The sequence below is a fragment of the Acomys minous genome, assembly GCF_964271855.1.
Source record: "Acomys minous genome assembly, chromosome: 15".
Taxonomy (NCBI): domain Eukaryota; kingdom Metazoa; phylum Chordata; class Mammalia; order Rodentia; family Muridae; genus Acomys; species Acomys minous.
Genome location: NC_140497.1, coordinates 7,664,142 through 7,684,867, shown reverse-complemented (window position 1 = coordinate 7,684,867; position 20,726 = coordinate 7,664,142). Strand labels below are relative to the sequence as shown.

General features: G+C 51.4%; 1 protein-coding gene across 4 annotated transcripts in view; it reads right to left on the bottom strand.

Annotated features, from left to right (window-relative positions):
- Positions 1-19,098, bottom strand: part of TFDP1 (transcription factor Dp-1) — a 42,601-nt gene extending 23,503 nt beyond the window's left edge. Inside the window, exons 1-3 of one of the 4 annotated variants that reach the window (XM_084758858.1) lie at positions 18,976-19,098; positions 18,092-18,167; positions 337-403 (exon numbers count right to left, since the gene is read on the bottom strand). In XM_084758858.1, coding sequence (XP_084614984.1) covers positions 337-403; positions 18,092-18,103 — 79 coding nt within the window. In that variant the 5' untranslated portion in view covers positions 18,104-18,167; positions 18,976-19,098. Of the gene's footprint in view, positions 1-336; positions 404-18,091; positions 18,168-18,255; positions 18,581-18,633; positions 18,785-18,861 lie in introns of those variants that run through there. The other 3 variants (XM_084758857.1, XM_084758860.1, XM_084758859.1) reach the window with 3 other exon arrangements.
- Between the last annotated feature and the right edge of the window lie 1,628 nt (positions 19,099-20,726).

Sequence of the window (20,726 nt, the reverse complement as noted above, 5' to 3'; positions counted from 1 at the left end):
ATAGCGCCCTCTGCGGGAGTCCCCGAAACACAGCGCCCTCTGCGGGAGTCCCTGAACACAGCGCCCTCTGCGGGAGTCCCTGAACACAGCGCCCTCTGCAGGAGTCCCTGAACACAAGCATAAGCCTGAGAAGACCCAACTCCACACGGGAGCACTGGGGGCTCAATGTAGTGAGGTATCTGTCTTTGGGCAGAGAAAACACACACACCTACTTCCCTCTTCACTCTCCTGCATTTCCTGACACCTCAAAGCGCTGCAATGGGCCTCCAATCAGCAAGGCATCAACACACCACACAAGCATCGGCAGACTTACATTTCCAGAACAGGCTCCCTTACCTTTCCCAGGACTAAGATTCTGGTCTATAAAGACCTTTAGTTCTCCGTTGGCTTCAATTAGACCGGCCTGCAGAGAGTAACAACAACAACAGTAAATACAACATCTCAAGAGCCACACAGCCAAAGTTGTTAAACACACCAGGCCTAAACTAAAGCATTCAGGCAGGGCTGCCACTGCTATACAGAATGGCTGGACAGCAGCAGGAGCTCCAATGCTACACACTGCTCCCAGCGGCCACCACGGCGGGGACAGTATGGTCTGCAAATCCAGCACTTTGATGGCAGAAGGACATGGTCACCATGTGATACATGAGAAGACAGCACATGTCTGACAGAGTCAGCAGGAGCACGTGAGGAAGGAACCTAGCAAGACTGTCACTCTCAGCCCTCTCCAGGAAACTGTGGAAAACCTTTATTCCTGCCTTCACCAAACAAAAGGTCAAGCCTGGAAGGGACATCACGGACAGGCCTCTGCCAGAGGGAAGCCACACTTACACCAAAGTCAACCGTACATGGCCACTGGCCTGAGGCAGAGGTCAGGAGGTAGCAATGGAGCTGACTGAACATTCAACCAAATACTTTCCCACGAAAGAAAAGCTGGTGACACAAGTGAGGAAGGGGAGACATGCTGGGGACAGTGACAGGGTCATGTGCGGGCCAGGCCAGGGATCCAGTACAACTAAGGTAAAGTCACCTGAGAGTGAAAAGTCCAGGTTGAAAAGCTGAACAAAGTCACAGGGTAACACATGGTTACAGATGGCGTTAAGTAAGGCAGGGTTCAAATAAGGCCAGGTGAGTAGGGCCAACAGGCTTAAGCCAGGTTAGTAAAGTTGGGGTCTAAATAAATCCAGGTATGTGAAGCCCAAGCTTAAGGCTGGGAATTAAGATAACGCCAGGTAAATCTAAGACACTAAGGGCAGGCGGGTAAAGCCAGGAGGCTCAGGAAAGAGCTCAATGCAGAAACTTAACAGAGAGGAGACTTGGTGGGCTACATGAGCCCAACGGGTAAGAAGACTGTGGGCTGAGCCAGGTGGGGAAGAGCGCAGTGTGGGCCAACGGAGAGCAGCTAGCAGCCTAAAGCTAACACATCTGGGCTGCAGTGCCAGGCTGAGTGCAGAGGAGTTGCTTCTGCCAGGCTCAAGGTCCCAGGCTCCAACGACAGCACCACCAAAATGAGTAAGCAAACAGAAAACCACCCTAGGTAGGAGGGCCAGGACGGGAAGGCCAGAGAGTGAGGCTGAGAGATTAGACACAGCGGGTAGGACCGGTGCCCCTAACTCGCTCTGGGCAAAAGGAAGGAGTGAAGAAGTTACTGCAGGATGGGTGAGATCTCCGGGCTGGCCATGCCAGGAGAATGAAGCCTTGCCTGTACACCCACAAGGGAAGAGCCAGGAAAGAAAGGCCCAGTGGGCAAGCTAAGATCATTAAAGTCAATGAATAAAACAGGGAAAAAGTCTAAGAGGTTGAGGCCACAGAGGTCAGGGGCAGGTCAGGGAGGCCAGAAGGGAAGGCTAGGTGGGTACAGCTAGGTAGGTAAACCAGGCTGTTAAGGCTGAGGGGGGAGGGCTCTCAGACGGGTAAGACTGCTGAGTACAGCCCAACAGGAAACTCCAAGGAAATGATGTGCTAAGATCAAGAAGTTCTGAAGCCGGAAGCCGAAAGCCAAAGCTGACCACATCAGGCTGGCTAAACAGAGGAAGGCTTGGGGCTAACACCAGGTGGGCCAGGCCAGGAGGCCAGTGAGGCAAAGGCCAAGCCTCCAGGGCCAGTGAATAAGGTTTACTCAATACCTGGTCAGGCCAGGTAGAAATCTCAGGCCTGGAGATTTGGAACAGGTCTAGGGATCCTGAGTCCCAGTTTTAGCAATTACAGCTCAGAGCACTACTTCTTTCCCTGGCTCCCTCAGCTCCATGGGCCAAGGAGGGCGGGGCTCCTAGCGCAGCCACACTACACCACTGCTCCTGTCTGCCCTCACAGGCCATGGAGGACAGACTCACCCTCATGCTAGAAAAGCAGGCGGCTGGCATTACCCCTTGTCATTCTCTGGCACCTACTCACTATGCCGCCCGGTTTGCCCCACATCGCTTGTGGGTTCCACAGGGGAGCTGCTCCCTGAAGTCAGCATGCTACTTCTTTGCCAGTGTCCTTCCTGACCACCAAAACAGCACAGGGCAGAGCACACCCTGGGGCAGGCCTAGAAGAGCGGCAGCAGTAAAAGTGTGCCCCATGGAAATCAAGTCCACTACCCAGGAACACAACCCAGTGTGGGGCTCTCGCACAGAGCCATGTCTGTTTCACTGTATTACCACTCACGGAAGTCTGACAACCACCACAGTCCAAATCACCTCCCTGAGGAAAATGCTGCTGGCATGGACAGGCCACCTAGGAACTTCCTCAGCTATGCCCCTCCTGTCTCTCAAGTCACACTCAGCCGTGAATCCATGTCATCTGTGGAGGCGAGATGTCCGCCCGGCCGGCCCCAACAGCATCCCTCCCTTCCACGCAGCCCTTGCTCCTTGTAGCAGGCCTTACAGAGCTCAGTGGCCAGGAATGGCCAGCAGGACCCTCGCAGGGTCACAGGCAGACATTCTCCACAAATCTCAATTTGGTGGCATCAAGCTCAACCATAGTGAATGAGGAAGCAATGGACCAAGACAAAGAAAAGAGAAACACGTGAAGGCACAAAGGTCTGTCACCTCCCACTCCAGCCATGGCTGCAAACAAATAATTAATTGTATTCCCTCAAATCCCACTAAGTCCCTTGTTGATGCCCTAGTGTTTGTCACTTTGTTCAGAAAGCTGACTTGGGAACCGGCTGGCCCCTTGATGCACCCCTGTACCCCACAGGGCCCCTGGGTAGCCCCGGGAGGGTCAGTCCTCACTGCAGTGTGCTCAGCAACACCCCTGTACCCCACAGGGCCCCTGGGTAGCCCCGGGAGGGTCAGTCCTCACTGCAGTGTGCTCAGCAACACCCCTGTACCCCACAGGGCCCCTGGGTAGCCCCGGGAGGGTCAGTCCTCACTGCAGTGTGCTCAGCAACACCCCTGCACCCCACAGGGCCCCTTGGGTAGCCCCGGGAGGGTCAGTCCTCACTGCAGTGTGCTCAGCAACACCCCTGTACCCCACAGGGCCCCTGGGTAGCCCCGGGAGGGTCAGTCCTCACTGCAGTGTGCTCAGCAACACCCCTGTACCCCACAGGGCCCCTGGGTAGCCCCGGGAGGGTCAGTCCTCACTGCAGTGTGCTCAGCAACACCCCTGTACCCCACAGGGCCCTTGGGTAGCCCCGGGAGGGTCAGTCCTCACTGCAGTGTGCTCAGCAACACCCCTGTACCCCACAGGGCCCCTGGGTAGCCCCGGGAGGGTCAGTCCTCACTGCAGTGTGCTCAGCAACACCCCTGACCGCTTCTCATTATACACCAGTTGGAACCCCCAGTATGACAAACAAAATTATCTCTAGATTGCAAAACTGCTGTCAGCCGAGAGCCACAGCTTTTAGGCATGATTTCATGACAATGCTTCAGACAGATCTGCTGTCCAGAGCTAGCAGTAAATACAGGGCTTTACCTCAGCCCTCTTTCAAGTAGAGGTCTGAGATCAGCAGATAAAATCTGACCCAAAAGGCCCAGCAGAAGGCTCCTGGGGCCACCAAAGCCCACCCCAGCTTGTCCCAGCCTCATGGGCAGAGGCCACTGTTTCTTAACACACGAGTGTTAACACAAAAAGAAAACACAAACTCTCCTTTCCATAAAGGAAACTAGAAAACAAAACCTCTGGGAGCTCCCCTCAAAGGCATCTGAAGACAGGCAGCGCAGTCTCTGTCTAGCTGACATGGGAGGCCAGCAGTCTTCTTGCAGAGACCTGAACATGCCAGAAAGCTTGCTACCCTCCGTCAGTACCCAAGACTACAGTGCAATAGCAGACAACCTCCTGGAAGGCTCTGCTCCAGTCTAATGTCTGCCTCGCACATTCACATGTTGAAAGCTTCCTTCAAGTAGAGAAAATAGGACGTTTAGGAAGCCATGAGGCTGAGGGATAGAGCCTTTGTGATAAGATTAGGAGCCCTATAAGAGGAACCCTAGAGAGCTGCTGCCCTTTCACCGTGTGGGGACACAGCACAAAGAAACCAGAAGAATTTTATTCCCTTGAAGCCCCTCTCTTTCTCATTTTTCCTTACTAAATCCACCTTCAATCTACTTTTTAAAAAAGACTAGCCATAAGCCATTGCAAAATACCAAGCCTGCCTTTGATCTTTAACTTGCAAGTAGATTTCATTCCATCTTTATTACAGCAGCTCAAATAGACTGAGACACAGGCCTCCCTCCTCCAGGCTGACTGAGCTGAACTCTATAGCATAAGGAGCTGAAATGCTAGCACAACCTTTGCAGTCAGCACGGTCTCTGCCTCTTGGTTCTCTCTTGAGAAGCTGGCAGCCTGGTCACAAGAGTGCTTGAATAGCCTGTGGTAGGCAGGGGAGATTCCTGTCACAGAGGTAGGTGAGACTTCAGACAGCTCCAAATCCGTACAGCATTCAACTCCAAGACAGACTAGTCACAGCACTCACTCACCTCACAGTCCTGGCCCACAGAGGCAAAGGATCATAGATGTATATGCACTGTTACCTTAAGCCACTCAGTTCTGAGGGTGCTTGTCACACAGCACCAGGTGACTGACAGTGGCCACCACTGAGCATCTCTCAAAGGACCTGAACTCATCTATGTCACACAAGGAGGTCATTACCACCACAACTCTGGGATTCTATGGCCAGAATGCAGATCTATTCACACGTGCACACAGTCCAGCCGCACCTACCCTCCCTGGAGGTGATTACAAAGGTTGGTGGAAGCAGACGGATGAACCAATGGTCAGACAACAACAAAAAACCCAGAGAGCAGAAAACATCCTTAGCCTTCTCTGGAACAGAGAACCACTGATGCAGATTCAACTCCATCTCCTGAACTGTGACTGCCACACAGCAGCACAGCAGCAGGAGTCCCTGCTCTGTGAGCCACACCCTTCTTTGTTTGTCATTCCCCCCTCTGGAGGGGAGGGTGGCATGGAAAAGACCTGCAGCAGCCCCCCACTCCCACCCCAGCTAAGCCACAGTGGAGCACTGACAGCAGTGTCACCCACAGGCGGGCACCAACCATCTACTCTAGAGGTCACACTACTTCCAGGGTCACACCAGCTCCACCCAAAACTATAAAGGCCCAGCTGGCCAGTGGTAATTATAACAGCAGCATATCCAAGGGTGGCAACTGATGAGTCGTCACATGGCTCACAAGGTCCCCAGCAACACCCCCACCCTCTGCCCACCTTCCATTAGAACACTAGGCATCAGACTAACTGCACTAGACTTTCTCTTCTGCAGTATCTTTAAGCTGAAGAGCCAACTCCCAGGGAGACTGACATTGGTCTCTCTAGCCTGCTCCAGACAGGGCTGGATGACAATGACCTCAATGACCATGATGATGATCACCACTTCCCCCTTCCAGAGGATGGTGATGGACAGTCAACTCGCCAGAGACTTGCATGCTAGTCTGCTCATTAGGCTAATCTTGATGGGACTTGCCAATGGCCAACTTTCTCAAACATGACAGTACAGCCTCAATGACAGCCCAGGGTGGTCATCACCATCCCTTTAAAAAGGCAGTGACCACAATCATAGCCCTGCAGCTGTGCACATCAGATGCAGACCAAAGGCCAATTCTTAAGCAGAACAGATACCCCATACTCCTGTTCCCTTTCAGCTGCACCCTAGGGCTCAGTCAAGGTGGCTCCCTGCAGGCACAATCCCAGGGGACCCACTTGCCTGACCCTTCTCCAAGTACTTCCCAGTTTACAACTGGCTTATTTTCCCACTGCCCATCTCTCTCTCTCTCTGCAAGACTGGTGGGTGTGGGCAGTGCCTGACAGCCTCAACACTGACCTCTAGCCAGGAGCACTGTTTGCTGTGAGGCTGGGCCGCACAAGGCAGCATGCCTACCGTGAAGGCCAGATAGTGAGACTTACTTTCCATTGGAATTCTGTGCTGAGGCATCATTTCGGAGCTTCCCTGTCCTGGTGTTTCCTAAGCCTCCCACTTGTCCTGTGTTCTCTTATTTTCATCATAAGTGCATAGAGTCAAGAGGTCACAAACACACGCCCTCATAAAAACTAGGAAAAACTGGGTGTGGTGTCTCATGCCTTTAATCCCAGCCAGGCAGAAACAGGCAGATCTCTGAGAGTTCAAGGGCAGCCTGGTCTACAAAGAGAATCAGGACAGCCAGAGCTACAGAGAAACTCTGTCTTGAAAAACAAAACAAACACCACTAGGAAAAGTATTATTATCTGTTTCCTGTTTCAGCAGCTGAAACCCAGGACAAGAGTAAAGAATTAAATCTCTTCTGCAATAACCATGAAACTAACAGTCTCCTTAGGAAACACATGCTGAGACAGGCAGACATGCAGGTGTTAAAAGGCACACATGGGGTCATAAATACATTCTTAGCAGCAGCCCAAAATGAGTTGGTGGCCTAAGGGGTCAAGAGGCCAGCTCTGAGGATGCCTGTCAAACAGCCAGCAACACCGCCTGTCAACCAATAGGCCTACAACAGCACACTAGGTTCTCCTGGGAACTCCACTCACTTGTTAGGCAGCTGACAGGTTATCTCTCCTCAGATGTCAAGACAGACAGACGTGCAAACACTAGCCCCTTCCATCCAGGCACTAGGCCATGTGGCGTCCCACAGCTTTCAAAGAGTTGTAATGTGCATGGCAGGATTTGCACACATACCTCTCGAGTGCCCAGCAAGGGTGGGCCTGCTGGCTACATGCTAATCACTCCCAGTAGAGGTTATGGCCACCACCTTCCGGCACGGTCATGTGTCCCAACATGACTGTAGTGGCGGTCAGGCAGCTTTTCCCCAAGTGTACAAAGAGCTACACTCTCAGCTCTGGCAGATGGTGCTGCTCAGGAGCAGCTTCCACCCAGAGCACCTAGACACCAGCAGCTGGGAACACGCACTGGTGGTCGTCATTCCCCTCAGGGAACATCCCATAACCCTCCTCTTCATGCACTGTTAACCTGAAAGTTATACTCTCCAACAGCACCCAATAGTATAAGTCCGGAAACCATGCTCGAGCATTCTCCTGACCCCTAGATGCTGCACAACAGGCCTGGATAGCTGGAACTGTGTGACCCCAAGGCACCTGAGTACAGTCCCTTGCTGGGAAGCCAGCCACCTGGGAGCCACTGTCACCTCTGGAGGCCATCTGTGCCTGCACATGGGTTGACCTCGCGACTGGCTTCTGACCACCAGATTTGGCAGAGGAGAGTTCTGAGTTACTGCATCCATGTGCCTGGCTGCCCACCTGTCTGTGCTATTTCCTTCATTCTGAGAAGTTGCCTGATCCAATGCCTTTGAAAGAACTTAGGGTGTCCATCCTCCAGTTGGAGGAACAGAACCCCACGAAGGAATGCTGTAGATTCTGGGAATCACCGTGCCCAGCCTTCAAAGCCATCTAGGTCTTCATCAGGGCTATGCCAGAGCAGCAGGCCGCAGCCATTATTAACACCAAGGCCACCGTATCTGCACTGGATTCCAAGCTCATCTAACAAGCATCATAAATGTGCTCCCTCCCTGTGGGGAACAGCAAGGGAGTGCAGGGGTGAGTGAGGCCAATCTGCCACAAAAGAATGAGGACAAGGCAGCTGCTGAAGAGCATCAAATCCACACGCTGAGATCAACAGCAAGGGAACCAAGGAGGGGTTCCCCAAACACAACTGAGGCCCCAAAGCCTCAAAGACCATGTCCTGAGTTAGGGCTCCCCAGACTAGACTCTGCAGACACCTGAAAACCAAGACCCTAGGACACAAGGCTCTGCCGCAGGGATCATGGCCAGCTGTGGGGAGCGTGAAACCCTCTACGAAAGTGTCTAACAAACACCATCTGATTCCAGGGGTGAAAGGCAGAAACAGTATTTAAAAATGGCAAGAAACTGATGAAATAAAATTTTCTCGGCCAGACATGGTGACGCATGCCTTAAATCTCAGCACTCAGGAAGCAGAAGCAGGCAGATTACTCTAAATTGGAGGCTAGCCTGGTCTACAAAGTGAGTCCAGGACCAGCCAAGGCTATCCTGGACTATCAAGAGAAAAAACCCCTGTCTCGGGGGATGGGGGAGGGAGGAGGAGAAAGCATGTAAATGCTTGGTCAACTCATACAAAAGCTCCACTTCAATTCCCAGCACCACAAAAAGAACCATTAAAAAATATATAGAAGCCAGGCACAAGTGGCAAACACCTAGTCTCCTAGCTATTCCAGAAGTGGTTAACATGATTTGAGGTCAGGAGTTCGAGGCCAGCCTGGGCTACATAAAAGAGATGATCTCAAGGGGGGAAAATGAAGAAAGACAGCTCTGATCCAGGACCATGTCAGACAATAACCACTCCAACTGCCCTTCACAGAAAGGACACGCAAGTAGGCACCGACAAGGCCAACCTGGAGGCCTGCAGCAAAGGATGGGTGCTCACATCTCAGCCATCACGAGTCAAACTGAAACCACAGTATGGCCAACATAGAGTTAACTATGTAGACACACCTGCCAAGAAGCTAGACCTACTGCAGGAGTGGCCATCTGTGCTACGGCCCACCCAAATTAAACATCCAAAGGGACAGACACCAGTCAATATACAGCGGACCTTGTGAGACACTGAAAGCTGTTCATGGGACTGTGGTATAGCTCAACGGTAGAGTGTTATCTACTGTGTGTGAGGCCCTGGGTTCCATAATTAGTATTTGGAGGGAAGAAAGTCATGTATATTATAGCCACAAGAAAAAAAAAAAAGAGAGAAAAGAGGTAAATGATGACATGTTTGGGTGACCAAATAGTTCTCACAAACCTGGGGAGATGTCTCACTGGGTAAAATGTTTGCCATGCAAGCCTGACAACTTGAGTTTGAATTCCCAGAACCCACATAAAAAGCCAGGCATGTCTCTGTAATCCTAGCTATGAGAAGCAGAGACAGGAAGACACTTGGGGCTTAATGGCTAGCCAAGTCTATAGCCAGTCAGTAAACTTGGTAAAGTGAAAGACCCTGTCTCATAAAGTGGTAAGCCAGGCCTGGTCTCACAGGCCTTTAACGCCAGCACCAAAGACGCAGAGACAGTTTTGATCTCTGTGAGTTCAAGGCTAGTCTACTTTGCATAGTAAGTTCCAGGGCTACATAGTGAGAATCTGTCTTGAGAAAAAACAAAAAATAAAAATAAGGTACAGAGCGAAAGGAGAAAATACCAATGTCAACCACTGGCCTCTATACAGGTGTGACACAGACACACACACACAGATAGAGACACTCGGTAATCTGAGCATCAGGGAGGCTAAGACAGGTGGATCCTGAACTCAAGGCCTACATACCAAGACCCTATCTCAAAAACGAGGTCAAAGTGTGTCACACAAGGGCATATCTGAACACTCCTCTGAGGGCTGCCACGTGTGCCCATGGAAGGGCTGGAGAGATGGCTGAGATCGGGAGCGCTTGCTACTCTTGCAGAGGACCCACACTGGCTCCTAGCACTCACACGGTGGGTCGCAACTCTCTGTAAGTCTAGTTACAGGGCACATAATCTTAACCTCGTTCAGAACTCATGTGGTCTCCTGCTTCTGAAAAGCCAGCCCTTCCTCTCCCTTCTGCAGACTGTGGGAAGTCTGCATCTTAATAATATTCGAGTCATCCACCAGCCGTATCAGCTAGTTGTCACCTGGTCAGCTTCTCTGGCAGGACATGGCCCCCTCTGGCACTGCAAGTGCTCACCTACAGAATCACAGTGTCGACATCTTCTTCCTCCTATAGGTCCACCAAACCCAGAATGACCTTCAAGTCTGCTGTTCCATGCATAGCTGGGTTCGGGCCTCTCCCAGCCTCAACCCTTCTCCATAAGATTATGCGCATTCAAGGAGGTGTGGCTATAGATTTGGTCTTCCTAGAGAACAGGCCACAGAATCTGCTGCAGCCCCAAATCCACACAAGTCCCTGCAGGCACATAACTCCTGCTAGAAGACACCAAATGAAACTATTACACAACAGACCCAAATGGACAACCACCTGGGAGAGCTGCCAGGGAGCCAACTGTCCAGGCGTTCTATGCCCCACTTCCTGGTGTCTCAGGGCAGCTTTGGAAAGGGAGAACGGAGCACAATGGCGGATAGTTAGGATACAGCAATTACCACAGGAAGTTAGGACAGGGGGATGCTTCACGAGCAGGAAGCGGCTGCCCCACAGCACAGAACTTCACTTTCTTGACCAACCATAGCAGCAACCTTGCTACCTGCTACTTTCCTAAACCAGGCATGCACTGCATTCTCAAACAGTAACCCCCAAATTAACTGAACAGCACTGAGACGTAGAACTCAAGCTCTCAGCCTGCGCTTGCCTTGCTAGGTGGCTGTGAATGTGTATGGAGGAATACTCAGGCACCACAAACCTAGGAGCAGCAAGGCTCGGGCTACCTACGAGCTGCTAAGGCAGGTGTCTGTCCTCTAGGCCACACTGCCTCACACAAGGGCCTGAGGCAGGGACAGCGAGGCTGTTGGAAGATGCTCTGAAGCAACCGTCATCTTCAACTGGACTGATCAAAAGTATACCAGCGCAGAGGCAGGCCTAACGTGAAAGCTGGCCCCAAACTCAGCCACCAGGACACAGGCAGAGGCTGAAGGATAACTCCCACTCTCTCACTTTTTGTCTTCTTCCATGCACAGGACCATGTGGGTTAAAGGCACAGAGGCAGCCTAAGATACCGTAATCTAAATCCCAGGAGCTGAGAGAGCATTTGCAGCTACAACACATGTTCAGCATGTACAAGGCCCTGGTTTCAAAACCCAACACCTGCAAAACAAATGAAACAAAAACTGACACACACATGCATGCAGGCACACTCGGGGTTGAACCTAGGGCTTCAAATCTCTGGTTTTCCTAAAAGGCAAAACAAATGACAGAGTCTACAAATAAGGCCTGCAAGACTCAGAAGTGGTCCAGCAGCTAAAGTGGTTTGATAAGCTACCACACTGTATCATATGCAACCACCAGAGGGAACCTGGGATATAGAGAACCTTAAAAAAAATAATTTTTGTACTGGGTGTAGCAGTGTATACCTTTAATCCCAGCATCTGGGAGGCAAAGGAAGGGGGATCTGAGTTCAAGGTCAGCCTGATCTACATAGCAAGTTCTAGGACAGCCTACATAGGGAGACCTTGTCTCAAAAAAGAAAAAGACTTATTTATTTTTATGTGTGTGCATGCTTTGCATGCTTATATGTATGTGCAGCACATACATGCCTAGTACCCTTGGAGGTCAGAAGTGGGTGTCAGATCCCCTGGAACTGGAGTTACAGGTGGCTGTGAGCCACCATGTGGGTGCTGAGACTCAAAGCCAGGTCCTCCACAAGTGATCTTAACCACAAAGCCATCTCTCCAGTTCCAGCCTCAGAAAATCATGATGGTCACACTAAAGAAGGCCTGCAGCCAGGCACTGTGACAAAGGTGTGTGATCCCAGTACTCAGAAGGCTCGTGAGGTTAAGGCCACACAGACTTCAGAATGAATTCAAGGACCGGAAGGTTAACTCACTTAAGACTATGTCTCAAGCGAAAGTACAAACAAAGAGGGCTGGCCATGTTGCTCAGTGACAAATTTGATCAGAAGACTAGCACTAGGCTCAATCTCCAGTACTATAAAAAGAAAACAAGCAAACAAAACAAAAGCCACTTCCTACAAATAATGTTTTTGATATTAAAATTCAAAGTATAGGGCTGCTGAGATGGCTCCATGGGTAAAAGCATGTGTCACCAAGCCTAGTGGCCAGAGTTCAAAGGACTCACATGGCTGGACAGAGAAGTTCTGAAAGTTGCCGTGTGACCACATGTATGACACGAATATGCGCATGCAAGCAGGCAGAGACACACACAAATTTTCTTTTCTTTTCCCAAACAGAGCTTCTCTGTGTACCCTTGGGTGTCCTGGATTCGCTTTGTAGACCAGGCTGGCCTCATACTTGAAAAGATCTGCCTGCCTCTGCCTCCTGAGTGCCAGAATTAAAGGCGTGTGCTACCATGCCCAGTTTTCCACCACAATTTTTTAAAAAAATGTTTTAAATTCAAAATATGTTTAATTTATAAATAGATGAAAAAGTGGGGGGGGGGAGTGAAGATCAAAAGGGGAAATAAGGGAACTTTTCGTTTCTTTTCTTTTTCTTTCTTTCTTTCTTTTTTTTTGAGACAAGAGTCCCTCTGTGTAGCTGACCTGGAACTCCCTACGTAGAACAGGCTGGCCTTGAATTCAAGAGATCTGCCTGCCTATGTTTTCTAAGCGCTAGAATTTAAGATATCTGCACCATGCACAGCTCATTTCTGAATTTTTTTACAACAAAATGCAATTTATTATTTCATGAATCAGGTTAAGCAAGTTTTACAGCTTTTGAAGTCTGGTTGCTGAAGTCTACGCTGGAGTGGCAAAGTAAACTTTAGACAGCCTGAAGACACATACGTGGTGGCCTGACACCGTCTTTCTAGAACAAACCTGACAGGCATGCATACTCATCACAATCAGCCCTAGAGGACTCATCCTCAGGGTGACATGGCTTTGTAGCCATTTCAGAAGCCGGATCCTGGAAGCCACAGAAGCCAGCAATGTGCATGTTCACAGCAAGAGGCCAGGTGCGCGTCCACCTCTGGGCTCCAGCCTCCCCTTCCAGGAAGCTGATGCCAGCAGGCCCTCCTGAACAAACTGCACTCGGGGCTGAGGTGCTGCAGCCCAAGACCAGCTCTCTCCATATAAGGAGCCTGGAACACTTGAAACCTAGTAGACTGCAACGTCCAAGTGTCTTTTTGTTCTCTATGCATTCACAGAATCTGAGCTAGATGAAGCAAGTGGACTTGCTCTCCAAAACGCAGCGTCCAGTCCATGGACAGAGGCCCTGGCAAGTATCACTGCTCTAAAATATAGTCAAGCTTATTTCCTACATGAACTCACCTGTGCAGTAGTAACTGTCTAAAATTCTACATGTCAAATACACAACCACTAAAATGACAAAAACCATAGTATGACAGTTGCTGAAAACGAGACCAATGAGATTTCCACGCGGGTTGGCTGACTTGGAATGCCGGAAGCGCTCCTCTGGGAGTCTGCGCGAGTGTCTTCAAGAGATTGCTCTCAAGGACCTACCCATGAACAGCGCTGTCTACGGACTAGGGTCTCACGCTAAATAAAGACCAGTCAAGAGAGCAAGCAGCTGATACTTGCATTCATCTCTTTCTGATCGTGGACACATGGCCGACCAGCCACCTGAGCTGCCTCTAGCACATCTTCACCACCATGATGGTGCCTTCAAACTACAGGCCAAGAGAGACCTTTGCTGAAGTCGCTTTTGTCACAACGGTGAGAAAATAACTGATGTAGAAAACGGGTTCTGAGAAATAGGGCACTGCTGTGATAATTTGCAGGCCTGTGATACACAGAAGCCCTGGAATGATCTAAGCAAAACTTACTGGGCCATTCTGATAAAACATTCGAAAAGACCAGAATGACAATAGAGATGTGGACACTGAAGGCCAGGCTCATGAGGCGTCAGAGGGGAACTGGGATAGAGGCCACTTGTGTTACACTCTGGCAAGTAATCTGGCTGTATTCTGCCCACGCCCTTAAAACCTGAGCAGGGCTAAATTTAAAAGCAATAGGCTACGTTGTCTGTCTGGTGGAGATTTCAAGACAGCGTGGCATCCAGGCTGTGGCATGGTCACTGCTTACTGCTCTTAGTCAGATGACGGGAAGGGACACAATGAAAAAGGAGCACGCACGTGTTTAAAGCTGCAGACAAAGCATTTATAACGGAGGGGAAATCTCACACTTTGCACTGAGGCAGTAAGAAAAGCATCCTTAGGGCAAGGCTCACTGACAGAAAGGGGTGGTCCAACTGGTAAAAATGCCAATTCCAATGGCAAGATGGCTTAGCAGGTAAAAGCAAGCATGGCAAGCAAGGCTCCGTCCCCAGAGAAACAATTCCACAAATTTGTCCTGCCATCTATACAAACGACACACACACACACACACACGTGCGCACGCGCACATAACCATACAACAGTTTTGTTTTTTAAAGAAAATGAAAAGTCACTGTGAAAGAGCGTGAACGAGCCGGGCGTGGTGGCGCACGTCTTTAATCCTAGCACTCGGGAGGCAGAGGCAGGTGGATTGCTGTGAGTTCGAGGCCAGCCTGGTCTACAAAGGGAGTCCAGGACAGCCAAGGCTAACACAGAGAGGCCCTGTTTCAGAAAAAATGAAAAAACAAAAAGAAAGAGCGTGAACTGAGAATGCCACCAAATGAAAACAACCACTTAGGGAAGGATTTCCCAAGTTTAGCTGAAAGACGCAGGAGGCCACTACAGCCATAGTGAAAAGGGCCATCAATCTCAAGCTGCCAGGACTTGGCACTGTCCTCAGGACAGTTTTTGCAGGAATGCAAAATATAAGAGAAGGCAAGACTGGAGTTTTGCAGAGGCTGACAGGCCACTGTATGAAGCTGGAAGCTAAGGCCTACGTTGCAACGGAGACCTCAAGATACAGACTACATCAGGACCAGACCAAACACCATCCATCTGCCTAAGAACTTGCAAGCACAAGATGGAGCAGGCCTAAGAGGCCTCACGTGCTACAGGGGACGGTACAAGAGAGGCATGGCTACCTACCCCAGTCTGCTACCGCCCAGAGGATTCCATCACACACCCAAGATAACAGACACGGCATGGTTTGGTGCCTGCCCTGCACTGGGCCAGTCATTGCAACTGAGTCTTGGAAGACTGGATCTGAGCCCTAAAAAAAATGTTTTAAGACTCTGTGTGCATGCATACACATGTGTGTATATCTGCACAAGAGTGCAGATGCCCAGAGAGGCCAGCGGTGTCAGATTGTCCCTTGAGCTGGAGTTTCAGTCTGAGCAGAGACACTTGATGTAGACTCTGGGAATCAGATCCTCTGAAAGAGCAATTCATGTCTTAATCACTGAGCCATCTTTCCAGCCCCACCTTTGTTTTGTTATCTTCTTCATTTATTTATTTATTTATTTATTTATTTATTTTTGTTTTTCAAGACAGGGTTTCTCTGTGTAACCACCCTGGCTGTTCTGGACTCACTTTGTAGACCAGGCTGGCCTCGAACTCAGAGATTTGTCTGCCTCTGCCTCCCAAGTGCTGGAATTAAAGGTGTGCACTACCTTGTCTGGCTCCAGCCCCCCTTTCTTATCACACTGACTGACTTATAACTGAGGGCACTGCAGAGGATGTGTGGAGATCACAAGAAAACTTACGGGACTCAGCCTCTGAGGACCAAGGACGGAATGTTAAGACTCAATATGATGTGTCTGTTGTCAAGGTGACAAGGGATGGACTTGACAGCTCATTGCCAATAGGAGCGAATCACCTAGGACACACTCCTCTGGGCTCATCTATGGGGGGGGGGGTGAACTTTTCTGATGACTGACAAGTCCAAGAATACCATCTGCCCAGTAAGATGGCACCACTCTGCAGGCAGCAAGTGTAAGTGTCAGCCTTAACCTTGGGAGAAAACATTCATGTTCTAAGGCACAACCACAGCACACCAGGCCTCTCCAGCCCCACAGCAGGGTCACCACAGCTCACCCTCCACACGCTCCCCACATGAATGCTGTACAGCGCCACAGGGAGCACTGCAGGCACTCTCCAGCCTCCCACCATGGCTCCTCAGCCTCCTGCCCACTCCCACAGCCACCCAGATCAGCTTCCTTATCCTCTGTGGAAGAAACCCTTTGCCAGCTCTCGCATCTCCACCGTGCCCTGCCCTGTAGCCCATTTCACAGGGAGCCCGACTCTCCTGCTGGTCGGCCTGGGGATCAGCAGGGGCAGAAAACCCCCGAACTGTCTTCTCTCTACCCTTGTGGTTCTCTTCCATAACAACTGAGAGCTTTTGCCCTTCTCACAGACGTCACAGCCTTCGAAGCCCCACATCTACAGGCAACACTTACAGAGTTTTTGGTTTTTTGCTATTTGTTTTTTCAGACAGTTTCTCTGTGTAGCTCTGGCTGTCCTAGAACTCACTCTGTAGACCAGGCTGACCTTGAACTTACAGAGATCCATCCATCTCTGCCTCCCCAGTGCTGTGATTAAAGGTGTGCTCCACCATGCCCAACTTAGAGCTAGATTTCATCTGAAGCATCAAGTCCTTAGAAACCTTCAATGGTGCCTCTTTATTTTCCTTCAGCAGAGGCTAAAAAGTCCCTTTCTAACTTAAAAACATCACTGGCTACAGACAGGCCTAACCCTTGACTGCCTGTAATCTCCACTTCTAGCCTGAAAACAGGGAGGGCCACTTCACCTCTGCCTAGGTACTCCTGGCCTGTGCCCCCATGTGGTGGGACTCAGCTGCGGCACCGTTACCCAGTCACAGCACGGGCCTAGCTACACCACAGTTGATAACCCCAAACCAGCTTGACAGGAGATCCTGGCCACCTGTCATCACAGCACACCACCCCCCCTTCCCCAGGGACACAGCACATGGAAAAGGGAGTGCATAATGCAGTAGTAAGACGGCAGGACTCTGAGCACGCTGACTTGCTGAAAATGCAATGTTCCTGAAACTGCATCCTGCCATGTGGTCTCACAGAGGCATGGGGGCCACTACCCCGTTTACAAACCGTTTACCAAGTCCAGTTACTTTGTGGGCATGCACTGGGAAGGCACACATACAGGTGCAGACAATAACAGGACATAGCAAGAACAAGCCGACACCATGCATAGCTGTGATTCCAGGGGACCTGCACAAGGTCTCCCAGGGTGTGGTGACATGGCTCCCAAGAGCAGGCCCAGGGCTTGGTGACAGGAAGAGAGAGACCATCTGACCCATGTGGGTCCCTAAGCACGGCTGAGTCCTCGGGTCTCCAGTCAGGGCAGGACGCACACCATAGACACAGCATCATAGCACCTAGGCACACTAGCTGACGCGGCATGTCTGTCTGTAATTCCAAGGCTGCTCAAAAAATCCATGAAACCTAATATTCACAGGACAGTGAATACGGAGAAACACTGAGAAGAGCACAGTTAGTGTTGGAGGGAATTAAAGTGATATTGCAAAAATGTACATGGCCAACGATACAGACTATATTCTGCAGCCTAAAAGCCTAACTTCTCCATACCTATTTCAAAAAAATTGTTCAAAATATGCAGTAGGTTCACGATAAATATGAAGCTAAACCAACCAGCATTTCCACGGCATTTCATTAATCACCAAATGTCATCTTTCTCACAAAAAAAGGTGCCTAAACAAGAAGTTGGTATTCAACCCATCAAAGCTGAATAATGGTCTTACAATACTACATAAAACAAGTACAGCGTAAGGTCCGTGTTGACATCTCTCCTGTGTGGAAGCCCACTCACTAACAAACACCCCTTCACACATTCGTTTTAACTGAGATGTATTCAATTTTTTTTTATTTAAGCAATCTACATAGATTAAGGGGGGAATCAAGACAGCATCATCCAACCACAAATAATGTGTCAGGCTTCAGATGACAAAGAGCATTTGTGCAGAGGGGAGGCGCCCACCTACTGACTCTCCAACCCTCAACCTCCACCCTAGCGCCTGCTTGTAAAATGTCTGAGTAAACCACTGCCATGCAGTACGGCCACCTTCAAATAAAGGGAGAAAACTGCAAGGAGCACTATGCTAACGTGTTTGCAGCATGCAGCCATCATACTTACATCTTTTGCCATGTTACCAGATCCAGGAAATCAAGACTGTTAACTGCGTACCCTCCACAGAAGAAACCAAACTTATCTGGTAAAAAGGAAGGGGGCAAGTAATGAGTGAGAATGAAAAAAAGAAGTTAAACACACACCGCATTTCAAAGGAAACCTCTCCCCACCAGCACGAGGCAGGCCTCCAGGCGGCAGGGGCCTTTCTTGCACAATCCCGACAGCAGAGCTAGCCAGGCAGGTCCCGCACGGGGATTTTAAGTCACCTCTCCAAATGGAAATGCTCCCTGCGGGCACCAGCAGCTCACACTGGCAGCGGGGCCAGACCCCGGGCCCTTGGCAGAGCTAGGCGCAGCCATCGGGCTCATCCCACCTGGGCACGCGGGCCCCGCCTGACCACAGGCCCCACCTAGGCACAAGGCCCCCCACTTGGGCACACGACATTGCGTGGCTCCGCCCGGACCGGAGCAGGCCCTCGGGCTGCCCAAGACCCCAAGGTGCCGTCGACCACTCTGACAGGTGGGCTCCCGGCCGCCCGCCCGCCCCACCTGTCACTAGGCCCGGCCACCAGCCCCGCGCACTGGCGCGGAGAAGGCCGGAGGGTGGCCAGGACCCCTGCCCGCCGCCCACGCCACGCCGCGTCGAGGCCGACTCAGGGCTGGGGCTGGGCGGCAGGCGGGATGCGGCCGGACGCGGGAACCGGGCTGGGGCGGGAACGGGGCCGCGCGCCCAGCCCGCGCCCTCCCGCCGCGACCGGCCGGAGCCCCCCGCCACACCTGGCTGGCCGGCGGGGCGCGCGGGGCGGACGACGAGGGCGCGGGGGCGCCGGCCCGGAGGTCCGGCCCTGGCGGTCCCTGCCCTGAGCCAGCGGCGCCGGGACGCGGGCTCACCCTGGGCCGAGCGTCGGGCCGGCGTGACGTGCGCGCGGCGCGGTGACGTGAGCGGCGGCGGGCCCGCTCCGCGCAGCGCGCCTGCGCGCCTTTTCGCGCCTTCGGCGCCCTTCTCCTCCTCCTCCTCCTCCTTCACCAGCCGCTCATCTCCCGCGCCTCTGGCCGGTGCTACCCGCCCAGGGATAGGGGAGGGGCCTGTGCGCGCGTGCGCGGGTGGCGGGACGATGCTGGAGACCGCCAGCATTGAAAAGCGCTGCGCGCGCCTACATGTGCGCATGGAGATTGACCACGTGTGTGCGCGCTTCTGTGTGTGTACGCCAAGGGCCAACTGTTTGCATATCTGGGTGCATGCGCAGGGAGCAGAGGGCCACGTGTCTGCGTGTGTGTGTGTGTGTGTGTGTGTGTGTGTGTGTGTATGCGCCGCCAACGGTGAAAAGTCTGGTGAATGGCATACCTGTATGTATGCATAGGAGGTCATGTTTGCGCACACCTGTGTACATGGAGATAATCTGGCTGTATATATGTTTATGCCTTAAGTGTCAGCCGTTTGTGCACACCTGAACATATATACCGAAGAGAACCCTCTGTGCATACAAATATGTATACCTATGTTTAATGTCTGCACACAGAAAAGCGTGTGTGCACACCAGGAAAAAGAGGTCCGTTCTGAGAGTGCTTTATAGTGGCTGTATGTGCACCACAAGGGGGGCAGTTTTGTGCATTTGCACAGAACAAAGCGAAGACTTAGGCTGCACAGTGCACAGACATAAGAGGCCCCGCCACTGCTGGACTATTGACTTCCACATCCACATGGCCTGACTGAGGGCAGGAAGTGACCTGTAAGACAGGTGTGTTTGTGCCTTTCACCTCAGAATCCATCTGCTTCATCCCAGAAGGTGTGTGGTAGACCCTGAGCCCTGAAGGCAGAGACCACTACTGTAGGACTCAGGCTGGAGAGCCTGAGAGACTAGGCTGGGCCTCCCAACTCAATCCAAACGGCTCAGATAAGATGGCCTGACTTCTCCCAAGATCATAGACCTGAAGAGCAGAGCGCTGGTAAGTATTATTGGAGAACTGTTACTGTGAGTGACCAAGTTTTAAGCTGGGGGAAGGCCAATCTGACTCCTCAGGTCCTAGCTGCCTTGGTCAGCCAAATGCCTCTTTAGCATCTGACCGAACCATCCTCAGAGGTGCCCTCCTGGTTTCACACTCCTCAGGTGCTTCCAGGAAGCCACCGTACAGCCACAGCTGCTTATTCTTAAAGCAAAAACAGTGGTTCGAGAATGCAGGGTCTAAGGCATGGCCAGTTCTAACCGCTTGCCCCAGGCTTTCTGCCCTCGTCAGTCTTGGTAAACTCTATTGCCATTTTCACCCAGGACATGGGGGCGTTGAGGGGTGCAGGGGAAGCATTTCCTCCAGTGGCCCAGCAGGACTGGGATTGGCGCGCCCCATTTCTGACTATAGAAACAAGCTATTTAGCTCACTTTTTCAGTAAGGTGGGAAAGCCTTGTCCAATAAAAGCTTCTCTCAAGTGATCGCACCATTTTTTTCCATTAAAAAAAAAAACAGACTAGTAATATGAAGAAACGACAGAAGCACCAGCAGAGCAGTGGCAGCCACAGGGACTTCGACGAGTTCCGGAGAGTGAGTATGGCAAGAGCACCAGCATACAGAGGTGGTGGAGACAAGAGACAGCAGAAGTAGGGAGAAGCTGAGAGACGATGAAGAGCCAGGACTGAAGAAGGCTATGA